The 20771-nt window shown below is 37.6% G+C and overlaps 1 protein-coding gene across 1 annotated transcript in view; it reads right to left on the minus strand.

The window, feature by feature from the left end:
• Positions 1-8: 8 nt before the first annotated feature.
• Positions 9-20771, minus strand: part of LY75 (lymphocyte antigen 75) — a 49188-nt gene continuing 28425 nt past the window's right edge. Inside the window, exons 20-35 of the mRNA XM_009325442.1 lie at positions 20688-20764; positions 19436-19572; positions 18281-18386; positions 16133-16293; positions 15326-15455; positions 12297-12523; positions 10372-10540; positions 9007-9168; positions 7913-8035; positions 7297-7491; positions 6689-6909; positions 5368-5542; positions 4678-4845; positions 3228-3350; positions 2577-2744; positions 9-1579 (exon numbers count right to left, since the gene is read on the minus strand). Coding sequence (XP_009323717.1) covers positions 1395-1579; positions 2577-2744; positions 3228-3350; positions 4678-4845; positions 5368-5542; positions 6689-6909; positions 7297-7491; positions 7913-8035; positions 9007-9168; positions 10372-10540; positions 12297-12523; positions 15326-15455; positions 16133-16293; positions 18281-18386; positions 19436-19572; positions 20688-20764 — 2527 coding nt within the window. The 3' untranslated portion in view covers positions 9-1394. The remainder of the gene's footprint in view (positions 1580-2576; positions 2745-3227; positions 3351-4677; positions 4846-5367; positions 5543-6688; positions 6910-7296; positions 7492-7912; positions 8036-9006; positions 9169-10371; positions 10541-12296; positions 12524-15325; positions 15456-16132; positions 16294-18280; positions 18387-19435; positions 19573-20687; positions 20765-20771) is intronic.

Genomic DNA, 20771 nt, shown 5'->3' on the forward strand with positions numbered 1-20771 from the left:
CTTGTATCTTTATCTTATTTCTTGGACAGATGACGTATTTCACCTATAAAGTTAGGAGACATTTAACCCTAGTATAAATAAGAGTATTAGGGGACGCAAATGTCAGGAGGATCTCGTTACAGAACAAGGAACACCGTCACTGCAACACTCTCGTCCTTGGGTGTCACAGTGCTACAGATCATAAAAAGGAGCAGGTCTGTTCTGTGTTTTGATCTACAAGAAAAATCACTCTGGTCTAATTTCAGAGTAGTTTGAAGACACACGATAGAATGCGGCACATCTTTCTCTAAACACTACTCTAAGTGCAGGTTTTTTAATCTTATTTAATTAATGCTTAGGTCCAGATACTGATTTTCACTGTAAACATTCCAACTTGTGCTTTCAAAACTTTGTGAAAGGAGCTGTGAAAAGCTTTTACTTAAAACAGTTATGTCACAGGATAAAACATAACATTCATGCCTTTGCTTTTATAGGGCTAAGGCTTTTATTCTACCTTGAGTTCTGCTTGTGTTTGCAGTTAGCCCTTAATGGGCATTTTTGTTAGCCCCGCTACCGCCTTCAGGGGGTAAGAGCAGTGATCTGCCAGCTTGCCACAGTCTCAGGCTTCAAATATTCTATGTTTATTTAATTTACTCCTAGATGGCATGACTTTAGTGCAGGGTATTCCCCATAACTCTTTATTCAAAATGTGCGTACATTCTAAGGAAGATTCTTCTCTCACCGCTGTAACGTAACTTTTTTTTGTGTGTCTTTGGCGGGGGTTGGAAATCACAATGTGCTCTTCCTCCACTATAACAAGAAAATTTAAGTTCTAGTTGGATGGGAATGAATACTTAGTTGTCTGGTAACTCCCTTCTCCCCTGCTATATCAAAATTTATAACTGCTTATTACAAAAGGTGCTACACAAAGACAATTTGTCTCCTATTTATTGTCTTTGTGTTGGCTTCTACAGGGTAACACAATGCTAGCAGCAAAACCCTTAAAGGATATCAAAATGGTACATCATTTGGCATGAAGTTATTGATGAATAATTGTACAAAGTTACAGAATTCATGTAGCAATTTTAAGTGCATTCGTTAAGGTGACGTTGCACGAAGTACTGTTGGCATTAATTATTTCATTAAAAACTCTTTCCAGTAAAGAGAAAATACCGTAAATTAAAAAAAAAATCACAGAACTCTAGAAACCTTGCACCTTAAATGGCTGAGGCCAAATGTAGATAATTACCATGGACTTGAATAAAAATTGCACTTGTATAAAAGAACAAAATTTAGCCCCCGTTAATAACCTTCTTATTACTTTTCCAAAAAGAAGTAATAAAACATCGAGTAGTTCATTCCTTATGGCTTCACACAGTGAAGTTCATGCTAAATTGCCCAGAAGGAACAGTTTCTCAATAGCTATCTTTTGTGAACACATCATCAGTTTCATCATCATTCACCCCTCTTTGATAGCGTACTGAGGAGAAGGCACTCCAGTGAAGACGCTTCTTTTTATAGAGATACCACACTAATCCAACAATGAAGACCAAGATGATTAGCAGGGCAAATGCTACAGCCACCCCAGTATGATTAGAACCTGTAACAGAACAAAACACAAATAGTTATTCTTTAGGAGTTTTGGTAAGAATATTTTGTCACGGGGTTGATGCCTAGGTAGCTCTACACTAACACTGCACGCATTTAGTTGAAGTTAAGGCAAACTGCTTCATCATAGTAATAGTCTTCACTTCATCACATGGGAAGTTAGGTTCCCGTATGAATCAGCGTCTATTAGCTTATTTTTGATCATCCTGTTGTTAATTTCCTAATCATGTTTAGGTTGGAAGGGACCCCACAGGTAAAAAAACCCTATTAGTAAATGCTGCACTCATTTCAAGGTTTGCATGCTTCAGAAACCTAATGAGTTCCTGGACTCTCTCGAAGTGGAAGGGAATTATGCTTCCCTTGTACTGAAAAGATCTTGTTCAGGTCTTCCTTAGCAGCGTGAAGTTAAATCTATTCCTGCATTTCCACTTCAGTGAAGATGTATACAAAATCAGAGAGATTCCACTGCTCCTCAGGAACTTGCTTGCTTAATGCTCAGGTAACTGCTTGCTTTCCTGGACACGGCAGAGTATGAGGAAGTAACATGAGGCCCAAGACATCTTTCTGGAGCTGTGGGGTGCCATTTTCGGAAGCCTCCTCGAGACTGAAAACACAACGTGCAGTACCTGCTTACTTGGCATCTCTTACAAGCAGAAGCCTTTCTGTTCCCACCTACATGGACTCATCCATGAGAGAGACCCTGTGGTAAGAAGCGGTAGCAACTACTCTGTGCTCTCTTTTAAGTGGAAATTTCAGTTCTCTCCCTTACCCTTTAAGTGGATAGCGGGAGCCAGAAGAAGTAAATTCCTAGAGAATTTGTCCCTGAAATGCAATTTTATGGCAAAACAGCAACAGGAGGCTCCTGCTTAGGCAGAGGTACTTGACAGGTTCTTTTGTGAATTGCACTTTCATTATTACAACACAGACTTTCCCCATCAAAATATAGTCACTACAAAATTAAGTCTCTGCTAAAACCAATGCTTCCGTACCTAAGGGAGCTTTACAAACCACTCTGCTTTGACTACGACTGCAGTCAACTTTGGACCACGTGCCAGTTGTGGACAGAATAACACTGCATTTTTCATTGACTTCTGCAGTTTTATTTTCCCAGTTGACGTAATTAACTGATGAGCCGTCAAGCCAGTTCAGGGACTGATCTGTTGGGAAAAAAAATTGCTTCGTTTAGATCACCAAAACATGCTGTAATGCTACACAATGTCATTTCATAATCTACTGATTTCTTTACGTTGCTAAAAGAAACAGGGCTGACTAGCTATCCCGTATATTAAAAGCAATAAATATGAACATGTCACTTTTAGCCGCGCCTCTTCTCCAGATTTTTAGCATTTGATGCATTTGCAGCTTAACCGTTAGGCACCAACGACAGTGTTGGGGGAAGTGAATTTCGGTTACTCCTTATTATCTTAAGTGTGCAACAGGAAGAGACTTAAGCTACAAAGAAGTCCAAAGGGCTTTATAATGCTAAATGAGGGAGTCCAACCTCAGGCAGAAGTTACTGTAGGCTATCAACACTACAAAACTGGATTCTTATTTGAGGATTTACGCATTTTTATTTACCACATGAAACACTCATGCTGCTACTTCTTACCCTTAGAAGGTAAGAAGTTGCTACTTCTTACCCTTAGAGCTCTGAGCCAGGCCAAGCCATACGTTCTTGGTGATGAGATCATTTTCCTTTATGTGCGTGCTCACAAACATGTTTTCTTCAGCATCCACTATAGTCAGAAGGGTTGCTGAAGGATCTAAGGGGAAGAGGAAACCCGTCAGAATTGCAACCTCAGAGATTTTCCATGGTTCTGGTACACTGAGTTTTCTGTGGGAATAATTACAACGGGAGAAAATTTGCTGATCTGGGCTTGTAAAATCAGCTTGAAGTAACCTGCAGAATAAAGACGTAAACCCCCCATTCCCTAAAATACAGCGTAATGTTATACAAGACAGCTTCAGATGACGGGTTATTCAAGCAGGTCATACAAAATAAAATGGGAGTAAACTTGCTGCAGCTGTGGACTACATACATGGAAGATATTAAAAGATATGCCACATTCAGAATTACTAGTCTTGCCCAAGTAATAAGCCCTTTTCAAAAATATAGTTGAACAAAAGCTCAGCATTTTGCTGAGTTAAGTTAATTTCTAAATCAAGCCCTCATTGTGCCTCAGGTTTTATACACTGTTATAGCAATTAAGGAATAAGAGGGAGGAAAGGGTATACTGGCACAGAGTGTACCCATTCTTTACAAGTATATGCAAATATAAGCCAGAAGCTTAATTTAGAGAAAGATCACTTTCTCTTTCAACTACCAGGCCAGGTAGGATTGAATATAAAACTGCATCCAGGACTGGGACTACTTGCACCTTTTCTTTTTCATCCTACATAGCGAGTTCAACTTCACATCGTAAGATAATTCAATAAAAGTAAGTTATGACAGTCACCAGCTTCTAAGCTAAGAAGGTGATTAAAAATTGTGTACACGAGACTGTGTAACATCATCTTCTGCAATACAATTCCCCACACAGCTTAAAGAAGAGAGAAAATCCTTTGACATAAAATTTTTTAGTGATATTATGTGCCTTAATAATATCTATAAAGTATGTGCTTTGAACCATTTGATAGGTTAGCAAGCAGCTAATGCAAGGATATAATAAGTAAACACTGCTAACAGCACTAACTTTATTATAAATAGTTAATTATATGCAAATAAAATAATTGCCTCCAAACTGCATGCCTTAAGTTTCTGAATCCTATGCAAATAAAATGGTTTCCTCCAAACTGTAAGCCTTAAGTTTCTGAATCCTCTATCAATGGCTATCTGCGTTTTACTCACAGATATCCATGTGCCAAACAAACTGTCAGCACATTGCAGAGTTCTACCAAGAACCTTAATCAGATGTTCAAAACTAAAGCTTGCTATTACTTTTCCTAAGCTAAAGCAGCGTAAAAGCTGAAAAGCTGAAGTATAGCCAGTGTAGGTTTTTTGGTTGTTGTTTTTTTTGTTTGTTTGTTTGTTTTTTCCTTTTCAAATAATGGCCTAATTACAAGTTGTAATGTGATAGAGAGTAAACATACTCAGTTTCTGGCAAACTTTCTTAGCATCTTCCACATTATATACTGAAAAATTGTAGAACGCCATGTCAAATGCATAACAGTGATCCTTATACTGTATCCATTGTAGGGTTCCACCAATTTGCGGGCATCCTGGGGCTCTGCTCACTTGCTTTCGCTGTAGTTGTCTCTCTGCAAAGACAAAGAAATTGACATTATTTCTGCTGCAGGAGTTTGCGCTTAGTCTCTTTGTAGTAACAGGACAGTCAGTATTAACAAGGGCTACTTCTCCTACCAACAACCATGATTCAATTAGTTTACATTCCTTCTTCATGTGTCATAGATGAATTCATTTGAAAATGAGCATAAGACAAGTCCCAAAGACTTGGGAACCATTTTTTCTTACCTTTTAGGGGGTTTTGAAGTTTGGTATGTGTTTGATATGGATTTCAACTCAGAAAAGATACCTGCAATTTGATATTTATATCACAGATGATCAAAAAGTGACCAGGGTTGTTTTAGATTTTCACCACTGGAATGGAGAGAATTAATCTCCCTTAAGTATTAAAAAGTGTTCTGTCATTCCCGATAGACATCTCTTCTTAAAGAGGGAATCACGTGTAGTATTTCAGCCTTCATTTCTAGTTTTAAATACAACATGTAAAGATAGAATACATAAAACAACTACACAAAACATTAAAAATAACACTTAACTGTTTGGAGGGCTATAGCAAATGGCACCCTCAGCAACATTTGTACATTTTGTACGGTTCCAAGATCCTTTAGTATCCAACAGAACGCAGTTCTCAGTAGTATTTGAGTTTTCTAATTCCCAAGGATAGTAGTCAAAGTCGCTTCCATCTGACCATTCAAAATTAGCTTTACTTCCCTAATTAAAGAAAAAAACCACAACTTTTAAACCACTGCATATGGTCATGGTTTAAATCTGGCCAGTCATTAGTAAGTCATGTAGGAATATTTATCCCTCGTAGAGTGATAAATTAAAGTGCAAGTGCCTCATTTTCTAAATCCATACTGAATAAATGTACAACATAGCTTGCATTTCCCAATCAATTCTTAACATAGAAATCCTGCTTACTTGCATGAACTGAGAAACTGGGGCACATCTGTAAGTTTAAACCTGCAATTAGCCTTGTTTTATTCTATGGAGAACATTTTACTTAATTTCATCCTGCTGTTTCATTTAAGCAGTCGGCCTTCCTTGCTATGAACGTTGTTAGATACGTTGCAAGCTGCTAAACTGTCAAGCTGGCCTCAGTGAGTAAAGTTGGCCGGCTCGGGAGTGGTTTGCTGTGCTAGTTCCTACTTCAGATACACTGCTGGAAACCCATGACAACGAAGAGTCACAGTTGTGAGAAGTGGAGGGACCCATTCAGACCAAAGGATGGGCAGAGGCAGCAAAGGTATGCATAGAAATCACACACCTTTCTCTGCAGAGGGGTATTCTTACCAAATAACTACCATGGCCAGGTCTGGGGAGTAGTGTGGGGAGCAGGGTTGGGGCCACAGGCTTTTGGCTCCGACGTTAAGCAGACAGAGGAGGAAGATCTGCAGCTGCCTCTTGCTACGCCTCCTGGGAGAAGGGACACCTAACTTGCTAGAGAGCCAGTTCCTGAACTGCCTTGGAGAGCCAGTCCTGACCTGGACTAAACAGGTTCCATACAGCCTTGTCTGATTGTATTTGCTAATGGAACCTGCTCCTACAGAGGGCCATAAATCCGGAGCCTCCAAAGGTGGTGTTGCAAATTGCACTTCCTTGTGCCACAAGGCATGACGTGGGACCTTCATATTATTTTAAAATTTCAAGGACTTGGAAAAATATCTCAGTGTGGCTACATACACTAAAATTTAATACACTTTAACATATGTTACACGGGGTTGAAAAAGTAGGTAATCTACTATGTGGAATAGAAATTCCCAGAAACTGGAAAAAAGCATCAGAAAATATTTCATATCCTGTGCAGAAAGTTATCTACAAGCTCTGTTACTGAGGTTACCAACAGTATATACTTACATCATGAATTGACAACCCAAGCCACAGAGGATAGCCATCCTGCTTGACAATATCTTCTAGAAATAACTGTTGTGATTCACTGTGTACACTTGCTAAATCACTCCTATTGCGTTTGCATTCTCTCAATGCCTCATACCATGTTAACTTTTTCTGAAGGACCCTGTATGTTCTGTTTCCATGTGGAATAGACTCAGGCAATGGAGGCTTGTGCTGTTGGGGTCCTATTTCAAAGAATAAGAAGACAACAAGTTCTGTGCACTTCATTCATGTTACTAGGAACATACAGAAAGCATTTAAACCCATCTGTATCAATGTAATTCAAGCAATAAAGTGTTCAGTACAAGCCACTTACATCAGCTAAGTTATCTTTCGCTACTTTGAACACTGTGAGCAGTTGACGGAGGAGTACAGCAAACACATTCCTCCTGATTATTGAGTATTACAGCAGCGATGTACAGACTGACCATATAACCCCAGAAGCCCGTAACAGCTGTGCCATGTGTTTCACTGGGAGCAAAACCAAAGTCTTATATAGCAAGTACTGCAGAACCAGGACTTAAATTATGACCCTCATCCAACACTCCACATAAATCTTCTCTACTACTTACCCCTTTCGATTTTACAGGCAAGAATACTGTACACATTATAGTGATGAGCATGCCAGCTTTGAGAATAATTATAAATATCCCAAAAACCATCAAGATTTACACCAGCAAAAAAACTGTTCTTTGTTATGTTAGGTCTTCCCAGCCTCCAGTTGTTGTAAGTCAGATGAGTTTCATCATACCACTTGAGAACTTTATCTGTGGAAAACATTGCATATTTATTAAAACATTGGCATTATGTGTACAAATACCATTTAACTTTGAATATATTAATGACATTAACAGATATTCACTTTGGAAAAAATGCAGTGATATTCTAAGTTACTGTAAATCAGTTCCATATACAATGCTAAATATGTTAGCATTACTCATCCAGGCCCTTTTAAGTCCTGCTTTTCAGGGAAATCAAATCTAGACTAAACAGAACATACTGGATCTAATTATCACTCAAACAGAAAGCATGTCCAGTTATTTTCTTTTCTAGAAGACAAATACAAATATAAAGCTTTATTATAGGTTTGCATTCAGTTTGACTTTAGTGATGCAAGAAACATATACTTAAAATGCTATGAACCACTCCAGTCAAGTTATTAGAAAAAAAAAAAAACTTCAATCTTACCACTGTCATCATAAATCACACCCAGCCAGACCCACATAGCCAGACCACTGAATGAACGAAGCTGCTCAGTAACAAAGTTATTCTCATCTTCATCTCGGACGCTCAGAACAAATGCTTCTAGGTCTGTTAAAAAAAATTTTTTTTAATTACTTTCTTACAAATTCACCTTTCAGTTACAAAACAAATTTTTTTTGCTATTATTGTTAATAATTATTACAGATAGGTCAAGAATGTATAAAGGCTAGACCCTTATAACATAATAACTAAATGAACAGTGCAAAAGCAATTTTCAAAGGTATTATCAACAGTGCTTCCCCTGGTTTTGTGGATAAATGAAAGACATCAGCTCCAGAGATATTTGTGGGTCCTACTGTCATTTCAAGTTGTATGCAGTAAAAATTCTCTGCATAGAACATAAAAATATCAGCAGTCTTTCCTGATTTTCTTGAACTGCCTAGTAGAGAAACAGTATTAAGAAAAAGACTGAATTGAAATCAATTAATGAAAAATAAAAACAGTTTCTGGAAAGATGCACATCTGAAGTGCCATGAGCAGTGTTTTAATATAAGAGGGAAGCTGTTGCTAACTTCCATTCCTCCGTTCCTTACACTTTGTTCAGGATGGACATGAAAAGCCCACGTGCTTTTCCGAATTGGACTATTCTCAGTCTGTTTAACATTGTTCACCTAAGTGTTCCACGCTGCAAGGGGAGAGAAAAAAAACCCTGTGAAGTACATGTGACTGTAAAGCCAGAATGTTGCCAAGGGGATAACAATTACTCAACCTATTTAAAGTTTGCATATTATAAAGAGGAAAAAAAACCCCAACCCACAACCTTCCAGCTTTTCAGAGGTCTCAGAATTCAATAGTTCCTTGCCATCTCTCTCTCAAACTCTCCTACCCCATGCTTTTTATCAGAGTTGTGCAAGGGCAAACAGCATTAGGCAGTGCAACAGTAATGCACATTTCCAAATGCTACAACCTTTCTCAACACTCACTTTGCTGTCGTTGCAAGACAGTGAGTCAGATCTAAAACTCATCTCCCTCAAGCTGATAAAAGTCCATAAATACCTGTGATATGACAAAGTACTTACTCATTTTCTTGCATAAATGATGAGCTTCTTGAGACTTCAGTTCTCTCCATCTATTTTTTGTTATCATAAAAGTGTAACAATTGTTTCTAAATGATATCCAGGGCGTATTTTTAATCTTATGTGGGCACTTAACTTGCGTAATTTGTTCTTTTTCAATCTTCGCTAAGGAAGGGAAAGAAGACATTCAGGACATGACATTAATAACAACACTTAACCTTACACACCACAAAACACTTTCAGGTACCATTTAAAACCATGTAAGACAAATTAAGTGCCATCCTCTAACCGTGTAATACATTCTTGCTTTCAGTTTCCTCATAATGGTGATTTTTTTAACGTAACAAAACCAGCAGTAAGCATTATCGAAGAATACAGATACTTACAACTTTTCATAATTGTTATCTTATATAGGTTTAAGAATAAAATCCCTACATAAAAGTGCTAAGTGTGGGCCAATAACTAAAAGCTCTTATTGCCTCTTGTATGAAGGCAGATCACCATAACAAATAAGCTACTTCATAGCTGGCAACAGATCTCAGTTCTGTGGCTTTACCTAATACTTAAGAAGTGAGAAGGACTCTTCCTGCAGTTGCTCAGATTGCAAGCACAAAACAGTTAAAGATGACATAATGCCAAGTATACACTTTACTGTGACTCAGTATGTACAACAACAGCTTATCTGTGTCCTCTCTCAGAAAAAAAAAAACCAAAACAAATTATAATGGTCTCATAGGGAAATCTGTGATGATCTCCCAGAAAGATCTTTTTTATTTTTCAGAAAAGGGCTGTGCTACATATGTATCCCCCCCAAAAGATGTCCTGCTATATCCCTACCTGTCTTGCTATAATTGGTATATATTTAGAAGGGTTTTGTGAACTGCAGGTGACTTAAATTTACACCTTTCAATTCAGTGTCTACCTGCTATCTTTCTTCTCCATGTAGTCACATACCTCCTCCCCATACAGACTTCCATGTCTGAAGGGATTTCAGGAGGTCCCAATATTACGATGTAAATAGTACAGAGGTAGCTGAATCTTCTTTCACATGCAAGTGGCAGAGATTAGTATGCAACAATCTTACAGAAACAGTGCAAAGGTAGAATCAGCTGACAATATGAAGGGTACAGTCTGGCCCAAAGCACCCACGCCAAATTAATTTGTAAGGAACATGTGGATTAAGACCAACAGGTGCATGCCCCCCTATCTGAAGTTTGTTTCTTTTTTTCCTGGCACGCAAATCAGCCTGTCTGAGGAAATGTAAGCTAAAAAAAAGTTGTAATTTTGAAGTTACAATCTGCAATTATCAAATATGCTTCATAATAAAACAAAATTCAGCTTTTATAAGTATTATGCTAGAATACATACTTTCTGATGCGTAGCAAATAGCACCTCGATTTTCAGAGGAACAGTCGGAAGTTTTCCAGAAGCCATCAGTATCCAAAAACACACATTCTTCGCTTGTTTCTTCATCATCTTCAGACCAGCGACTAAAACTAACATGTTTCCCATCCAGCCAGCCATAATGTTTTCCACCCTAGCATTGTAAAAGTAAAAAGGATGAGCTTACATAGTAAAAAATATTAGGTACAGAAAATGACATGGTAATATATTTACATTGGCTAGACATTTACAGTGTCTCTGGTGAGAATTATGTGTTCCACTGCCCTCAGCAATCTGATCTGCTGCTCACAATATAACAAGCTTCATTATTTTAAGTTTTGCAGTTGCAAAAATATGAATTAACTGAAGTGGATGGCAAATTATCCATTATTATGGTTGATGTTTAACTACTATGCTTATGGAGGAAGGCCTGGCAATGAGATGTCCAAATTACATCATTTACACCTGCAAATCAATGGTGGATATAATTATCTGGTCTTGGAAAACTGATAATATCTGAAAATAAGGCCCAGTCTCAGTTGCTCCACACTGAGTTGAAAGTAATCTATTAAATACTTAACTGATTTAATAAGTCAGATGTGTTCCTGCCCTGGAGGATGCAGAAGGAATAAAAAAAAAAACCAACATACAAGCACGCCATCCTTTAAGAATCTTACATTTATAAGTTTTCTTCAGGAAATCCCCTTGCTGCTTTGAAATTTAAGTTATCTTGTATCTTTCTTTTGGGTCTATGATTCCAGCACTGGAGTAACAAGTTCTGTTGACCAGTATCATTATAATTTCCTTTCATGTGACTTTTTAATTGTGCCCAAATAACAAAGTGTTGCAATAGTGAAAAGCTAGTGCATGCCTGAGTTATATGCAGCAAAATGAATCATTTGATCTTCACTTACAGATAAAGACTCAAAAGAGGAGGGAAAATAAGTTGTTCCGGTTTCCCCATCTTCACTAAGATTAAATGGCTGTTTCCTTTTAAAAATATTCTCCATAAAGTATATACTCAAATTTCTATTTTTTCCCCCTACCTTGCCTAGAATACTCAATAGCCCATTACTAACATAAGATATCATAACACCACAGAAGCCGAGTGAGCACCATCAGTCTTTGTAGGTAAGGCACTTCTCAAATAAATCTTCACTTTTTTCTTGCAATTATCTCAAGCCTCATGTGCTTGACAAAAAAGATAAACACTGCAAGCAAGCCCAAGCCATTTCATTAACAGCTGAGAAAGCTCTCAGTCCACAATGAAGATCTTCAAGAGGTCCTCTGGCTAACAAAGGCAAAGCAGTACCTCCTGCACTGACTTTTCTAAAGACAAAACAAACAGAAGAAAAAAGAAAAACCCACTAACCTGTCTCAGGGATGTCTCCCTCTAACTCAAAACACAGGCACAAATAACATGAAGTAACAACAGTCTAAGTTAAGCTTTAGAAACGTATCTCCAGAAATGTTCAATGATTCATTTTAGATTTTATTTCCCACTTCTAGTTTCTCCCTTTTAAAACAGATTTTGGGTTGTCTTTCTAGAGTGGTACTGTAAACAGTGGTGATATTAAACCGCAACACTAATTATTCATTCATTAACAAAAGAGACAAAGATGATTCAGAGATCTATGTTGCTGCTACCCTACAATATATCCCTTCATCCTATAATCTTTTAAAAGAATTGTATTATCATCATCAATCCATCCAGTGGAGTTCAACAACTATGTAATTTGGAGAACTGAAGATTTAGAGCATTGATCTTGAGACCTTCCAGATGGTTACCCCTAAATGAAAACAGTTACCCCAGAAATTAATTTTTCATTGCCTTTCTTTATCCCAGTTTCTGTTTCACACAACTCTAAAAATTACCTTAAGCCACAGTCTGAGGGGAAAATAAAACTTACATCTCTGCTGAAAAGTCCAATCCACAGTGGGTAATTACGAAGGGCAGCCTGAACAGCGAGAAAAGCCTGCTGGAACTGATCTGTGATGCTAACCAGCTGCATCTTGTTCCTTATGCATGCAGCCATTGCATCATTCCAGGACAAATTCTTTGGAATTACCATGTATTGAACATTTTGATAGCTCAATGTTTCATTAAGGACTTGCTCTCTCTGGTCATCAGCAGTTCCTATATGTAAGAAAGAAATCCAGTTATTAGATGGTTAAATACTGGAATACATTTTAAATTCCCAATTTCTCTGTAACAAACAGAAAAATCTGTTTGAATTCCCCCTGGGGGGGGAAATAAGAAAAATTTTCTTAGTAGATTATGCTAATAATTATAGTTAGAAGCAAATTTCTTTGACACTTTAGATAGAAAATATATAAAAGAAAAAAAGTAAGAAGGACTATTTTCAGCCAATCTATTTTTATATCTCTCAACTTAGGTTCACATCTTTTTATATTTGCTATTTTTAACTAACTGCTAAATAATGTTAAAAATTCTATTTATTGAATTAAAAACATATTCTAGAATTTTAATTAAATATAAGAATGGGAGAGAGCGACTGCTCTCTGCTGCAATATAGCAACAGCTAAACTCGACTCATTTATCTCTGTGGAGCCTGTGGATTTATGCTTATGCAAATCTAATGGGCCACAAAACTTGTCTATGCAGATCTCAGTCCCAGAATTCCTTACTGCCATCCATGGGTATAGTGGGAATTGATTTTGCCTCCACATGTGCTTAACTAATTGCAGAAAATCCACCTTGCATAGGGAGGGGTATAATTCACTATTTGTGCTCTAAGCACTGAGTGTTATCACAGTTATCAGCATCATACTGAAGGCATACAGCTCAGCGATGCACAGCGACTGCAGTTAATAAAAGATGCAAACATTCCCATGGGTGGTAAATTAAAGCATGCAAACCTGGTAACCCCAAAAATTTTATATATAACCAAAAATAAATTGGCTTTCCAAAAGGGACATTTAAAATATCTCAAGCAGAAAAAGGCTCACGGGGTGGGGGGCGTGGGGAGAAATCACTCTATAAATAACAGGATATAGATGGCTGATTGATAGGCTGACAGGGCCATTTTCCAAAACAGAAGACAGAAACATAATATTAATTTGATATTTACATGCAATTTACAGCTTTCAGTAGATCAGAAAAGTGACAAGGCTGAAACAGATTGTTTGAAGTGGTTTTTGTCTGCTGCCAAATGGTTTCCCTTAGTAAACAGCTACAAAAAAGAACCATGGAACCAAGGGTGCCATCACACATCAAGGGGTACACCAAATTGGAAACAAGGTAGTAAGGAAAGTGTCCATTTCTGAAAGAAGTAGTTGCCGATGATTAACGTCTCAAGAAGTTCTGCAAATCACAATCATACCAAGATTTCCAAGGAACCAGAATCATCTTTTCCCCTAGGATAAAGCCTTAGGCAACCTAGACTCTCTCATAGCTGTCCCTGCACCCTGCTGAGGTCCCTTTCAACCTGAATTATCCTTAGATCCCTAATACAATGATGATGTAAGACCAGACCAGGATACATTCTCTGGCAGTCCAAAACCCCGTCTCATTACATCTTCTACAGCTGTGGCTAGGAAGAAGTGCTTAGTATTTTAGTCAGCCCAGACTAGTAATATATTGATCTACACAGATATATTGTCGACCTCCTATTAATAAAAATCCCCTTTTTGAATTTTTATGACTACATCTCTTCCATCCAGACTTCTAATTTGGACACTTGAAATTTCTGAAGTATTTGGCAGTGAAATAAAGATGACTTTTTGTGTTAAAAGGTGGGTGGGGATGGAAATCTCTTTGCCTATTTGAAAATGAAGAAGGTGGGCATATTCTTGGGTGTTGTGCACACCTGTTTTTTTTTTTTTTTTTTTTTTTTTTTTTTTTTTTTTTTTTTTTTTTTTTTTTTTTTTTTTTTTTTTTTTTTTTTTTTTTTTTTTTTTTTTTTTTTTTTTTTTTTTTTTTTTTTTTTTTTTTTTTTTTTTTTTTTTTTTTTTTTTTTTTTTTTTTTTTTTTTTTTTTTTTTTTTTTTTTTTTTTTTTTTTTTTTTTTTTTTTTTTTTTTTTTTTTTTTTTTTTTTTTTTTTTTTTTTTTTTTTTTTTTTTTTTTTTTTTTTTTTTTTTTTTTTTTTTTTTTTTTTTTTTTTTTTTTTTTTTTTTTTTTTTTTTTTTTTTTTTTTTTTTTTTTTTTTTTTAGAAGACAGCATGTCAGTTACTTAAAAGGATTACTTACATAGAGGAACATACTCAGAAGCGGGTACGCTGAATATTAACCCATAGCAGTAATTAAATGCGTATAATAGCTATATGCGTTTGATCTGATTCCAGTAATTGGTGTCGACCAACCCACATGGCTACATCAGAATATTATTTTTAGTTCAGCTTAAGAAAACCCACTCACACCAACAGATCTGTACGAAGCTAGGGAAAGCTGCATCACTCCAAATTATCACTCTCCATGTATGCCCTCAAGGTTTACTCTAGGGAGACCTATTTCAACGTTAAGAGTATATGATACCTCATATTCTGATAATGCTAAAAAACACAGGTTATGTTTAAGGAGGATGGAAATATTGTGAGATCCTTCCCAGGGCTTCTCACTTCCACAGTTCTGAAGAGGAAAAAGGAGTCACTTGTTCTACCCCTTAATGTATATGACGTCTATACCCACAGAACATTAAAGCCCCCTCTGCTGAAGCATGGTTCCATCGAAACCACACAGAGTCTCTCAGGAAAACAGATTCCCTCTGAACTGGGCTATGAAAAACAAAAGGGAAAATTCTGAATGGCTGATAAAATAGGTCCTGGATCATCCTCCACACTCTGCTTTTCCAAAGTTTACCTGCTCAGTCTCTACAAGAATCTTGCTCTTCCAGTGCAACAATTTACATGCATTAAAAGGTCTCCTGGCACACGCATCTGAACTGCAAACTCTGGCTGTAATGTGACTCTTCAGACTTACCTACAGGCCGCTGGCATATACCCAAGAAGTGCTTGTCAGCACAAGCAGTGAAATTCCATGTTCCAACATACTGCGATTTGGGATCATTGAGGATTACACCGCACTGATTGTTAAATTCTTCATCAAAGAGCTGAAAACCAGAAATATTCTTATCAGACTCAAATAAGGCATAAACATACTTGTGTAGAGAAGGTGAAGTAACATGAGGCTAGGGGAACCTGAGCTGTCTGAACTCGTTTAAAGGACTTTAAAGGAGTGGTGCAATACAGCTTACCTATTTTACAAACACTACCGGATACCTGGACTCAAAAAAAATTCATAAGTTAAATACAGGGGAGAATATTAAATGAAATGATTTAACGCTAAAAATAAATTTTGTTTGTAGGTGTGATTCGATTACATTTATTATGCTTCACCTTGGGTGGAAGCGAGCAAAATACCAATGTATAATGGTTTACAGATGCATTCTAAGTGTAACCGAACAAAGAATTATTGATGACATCTTTTTGATGACTGTTTTCATGTAGTCTTTAAATTGCAAATAGAAGTTCCAGAAGAGTCATTAAACAGTTGTTTCAGCTTTTTTCCCCTCATCCTTCAGCGTTTCATATCTCAGTTCACAAGCTGTCATCCAAATAAAGGTAAACAGAACTCCATTACTGTCAGTCACCTTGTCTGCCACTTAAAACCACTAACGGGGAGGATGTGGTCTGTTACATATTTTTTGGCTTTTTTTTTTTCTTCATACAGTCAGTATTCCAAGTTTCATTACTCAATAGTCAAGAGCAGTCAAAAGTCAGAACTTACGTCCAGTGGAATTTTCCTTAATCTTCCTGTCAGGAGGGGGTGAAAGTTACTATACAACAGCCTACTCTCATCTATCCATTTGTTTTCCCTTGTGCTGAACAGAAACTGCAAACCAATCCAAATATCTTTCGGCATACCAGGAAGCAAGGATGTTATATAATCTGTTGGGCAGAACAGTAAACGTACATATTGTCGTTCAGACAACAACAGTAAACGTCTGAAAAAACGCCCCACATAAATAAGATAATGCAACCCCCATTTGTATTAACTTAATTTTCCCAGCCCTTTATGATTGCCAAATGCTTATCATCCCTTCCTTCCATAAGACCTTTCATGTTGATTTTATCTGAAAAGTGCAGACTATTGGTATTTGTCCTCCAAATTCTCATCTGAGGATCAGGTAGTGGATTTAACCTGTTTCTCTGCCCACTACTTTGTATTCTTGCACTTATATCCAAATTTCAGAAGCTGCTTTTCCACAGGTCTGCAAGATCTTTTATTGTCTCCCTGCAGAAATAATAGAAGAGCTCCCTCCTGCCCTCTCTGAATTGATGGAGGAAGTCTTATCTCCCATCTTCCTCTCCTACTGACATATACCATAAATCAGAACCACTTTTTGGATTCTGGCAGAGTTTGCCCGCCCCACCATCAGAGAAAGCAGGACAGGACAAAGGAGTCAGGTTTAGTCAGAAAAAAATTCAGCCAGGAAAACCTTAAATCAGACCCCTCTTAGTGAGCATTCTGACACGAAACAATGGGCTTTGGTAACCCCCAGGCACCAAAGGCATTCACTGAGCTTGTCTAGATTAGGAAGACAAATTGAAGCTACGTAATTAGCTAGCTGACATGTCTTAACTACTGGCCACATGCCAGACTAGCCAAAGCCTATTTTCTGAGCTAGACAAAGCCATTGAAGATTTACATGTCAGAGCTAGCCAGCTGCCTAATGCCATTGGAAGAGTAGAAGCAGCCTACAGAAAGAGACATGCTTCTTTAAGAGGACTGTGCCTTCTTTCCATATAGGTGGCCTCCACTACAAGGGGGAAAGAAAAACAAACAACAAATAACAAACACTTCCATATGCACCAAACCGGACATAAGATCCTGCCATGTAACATTGCAAAAGCATAGCCATTCTGAAATCTTAAAAGCATCCAAAACCACGCAGGTCTCAGACATGTATATTCCTGTATGGTTACAACCCTATTCCTCCCCAATAACAGCAGTAAAAAAAAAAAAATTGACATTCAACTGCTGCCTGCAGGTACACTGATGGCCTCCCCAGTCCACTTTCCATATTCCATTTGGCAAGAGGTTATTTGCTTATAAAGAAAATATGCACTGTGCACATTGCAGAATTCAACTGAGCTACTTCAGACATACCTGCAGAGAACTGTTAGTTATCCACAAGAATATAGATGCAAATACAGCTGTCTCATTCAGCAGTTTATCGCTGAATATTACTTGCAGCCAATGTGAACGCATTTCTTCCTCACTGCATTTACCTCAATGATTCTAGTTTACATGACAGCTGAGAGGCAGGTCCCAACGGTGGAACAACTCTGTGTTTTGCAGTCCCCTTGCCTTCCATCCTCCTATCAGTGTCCTGGAGAGCTTGCAGGTGGTCGGTTTAGACACACTGCCACATTAAGCTGCTCAGCACGCTTAGACACAGAGGGTCCTATGTGCTCCAGCGGGCATTGTGTTTGCCATCTTGTCCCCTCACAGACAGCTGAGCTTGTCTTGGAAGCCACTCCTAAGCTGGTTTTCACAGTGCAAAGTCTACAGTCTCAGTTATGTTTTAACTTGCAAAGCAAAACATGGGAATTCTTCATTCAGTGGTGACCCTTCTATCCTCATCCCTTAATGCAAGGTTTTATAATTTTTTCTTTTTATAACAGGTTAAGATCATACAGAGAAGCTGCTCTTCGAACTGGCTCAAATGTTTGCTGACTGCATTTCCATGTTATGTTTCCAGTGATGCAAACAACAATGGACAACACATTTTTAACTGGTCTTGGATTTTTAGAATGCTCCCAGTATGCCTGTAGATAACGAAATAATTTTATGCTCAAGTTCTTAAGCAGAACTATACTGAATTTGGAAGAGAAGTTGCATACTAAAAGTGTCCCCAGTTCACCATCGTACCTTGCTCAGCTTGATTTGAGATAGATGGAAGAGAGCCTCCAAAAGTTACACACTTTTCATTAGCTGCGTTAAATGTTAAATATTCGGGTTTCATCTTTAGAAAACACTGCAAAACAAACATAATGAAACTGATTTTCATCATACCATTGCTTCCTAAGAAATAACTCGTAAGAAAAGGTTCTTAAACCAACCCGAAAAACTCACTTCTCATTTCGTGCAATAAAACATTTTTCTCAGAAAGCAAGGGAACGGATACTAGCTGCATGCATTTCTTATTACATTCAACAGAATAACTAAATATAAAATGATGAATAATCCCGCTGAATAACTCCTCATTCACTGAGGATTAGAATTCAGTAATTTTTAATTGGCTACATCAGAATCATGTACTGTTTTAAGAATGAGAATTCACACATGAACTCTAAAGTCAGGCAGGGTTGGGCCAGGAACCTGTATTGTAACGTGTTACCTTTTGGGAGAAACTACATGGGAACTCAAAAGCTGTATTCTGCAATGACGTGAAGTAAATTTGCAAACCTTGGCACAATGTAATGTGCCGATTTGATGCACGCTCCTTCTTATGTACAGAATAACGGCGGGCCAAATAACAGGAATCAGTCTCACTAAGACTTTAGATGACTGCCTTAAAAGATAGTACTGAAATATACTATAGTATGGCTTCTGACCTCTGTTGGTTCATTCTTAAAAGCTGCTTCTAACTAAGTGAGTTAAGTACTTAAGGCAACTTAGGAAGCAGAGTGTCTGCCAGCTTGCTGCCTGCCTATGATTACTCAGCGAGAGAATCAAGATGCTTCAGCCACAAAAACCTCATCCTCTCCCTTTCTAATCCTTCTCTTCCTTCAAAGCAGAGCCCAAGATTAGACAATGCAACCAATGTTCTTGGACCTAAACGTGTGGTGATGGGAAAGCAAAAAACCTGAAAATTACTGCTCTGAAATTAAGAAACCATCAATCCTGAATAAGGGACAAAGAAGTGGAGGAGATGATTTTAATCACTGCATATAATTTTCAAAAGCCACCTCCTGGTCCACTCCTGAACACAGGGGCTACTTCCTCACCTCTTTCAGCAGGGCACTCCAGCTTATTGGACTATGAAAAATGAGTAAGAATGACTGATCTGTATTATCTCTGTACCTTATTCCGGAACTGATGCCAACCTTTAGGGCAACCTCCTCTCACTGGGCGGTAACTGGGATCGTGTTTCTCTAGTAAGGAGGCATTATTTTTTTCACAGATGAAGGGCAGTTTCACATTACAGTTAACTGGGTAGTCTGCAGAAATATAAGTTTTAAAAACCAGTTATGGTAATGCCTATAACGCTCCAATTACCATCCATACTTTGTGACATGACAAAGACCAATCTGAAGCGAAGTCCTTTTCAGTGCAACCACAGTGAAGTACTATGCAATCTAAAGCACTAAAAGTAACAGCAGAGCAAAAGACAAAAGTAAATTATTTATATCAGACAATAATATAATATTCCTAAAGATCCACAGTCTGATCCCTTACTTCCAGCAGTAACACTTCATATAGGCAGAGATAACTTCAAACAGAAAAATCATGAAGCAAGAAGCTTTTGAATATGAGGACTAATCTCATATTCTGGCATACAGGGTGTGTGACCTAAAGGTCATTAAAGCCAAAAGGAATCCTTTAACATCCATATGGAGAGCATCTGGCCTGTACTGCTTTACATGACTCCTACAGTAACTGGACTGGCTTCCTCGGCAAAAGCAGTTTTTGGCTAATAGGGCTGAAAACAGGTCAGCAGCATACAACAGAATAATCGGCTTTAAAGTGGAAATGGTAGTAGACAGGAGGAACTACTTGTTCTCCAGGGGTTATACATTTTCCTCAATATAAAACAATGTCGAAAAAAGGAAATAAGAAGCTTCGAGTACCACCAGGTGGCATTTCCATTACTTTGTGTACCTCTTCCAAGTATGACTCCACTACTTAATGAAATTTGCATCTCCAGATGCATATGCAGTTGCAAGTATTCAGTCAAGCTCCTCTAACTAACACAACTCTAAGGCTTAATTTTGAGGGCTCAGAGTATGTAGCATAAACACAAAAAGGTAACCACCAAAACCAGGTTTTACCTAATCAATTTATGTCGCAAAAAAAGTGACAATCAATCATAAAAAAAATTGTCATCTGAATTCAGGTTTGCCTTTGGTCATCAAGAAATATTATCAAGGCTTCTACTGTAAGGAAGAAACAAATGATTCAAAATTCAATCAGATTACCACCAAGAAGCCATTCACTCCTAATTGAATATCAATTTGCACTCAATATAAGAGTTTGGGAAGAACAGTAATAATGTGGGGTTTTTTTTTAAATATAATAATGACAGAGAGGGGTGAAAAAATAAAAACAACCTTACCTCTATACCAGTTCTTTCTAGAAACGTACCAGCAATCCCTCAGGAATCGATCATGGAAGCGTGAAAATAACTGTAAACTGGATA

Source organism: Pygoscelis adeliae, unplaced genomic scaffold (genome assembly GCF_000699105.1).
Source record: "Pygoscelis adeliae isolate BGI_AS28 unplaced genomic scaffold, ASM69910v1 Scaffold106, whole genome shotgun sequence".
NCBI classification, from domain to species: Eukaryota; Metazoa; Chordata; class Aves; order Sphenisciformes; family Spheniscidae; genus Pygoscelis; species Pygoscelis adeliae.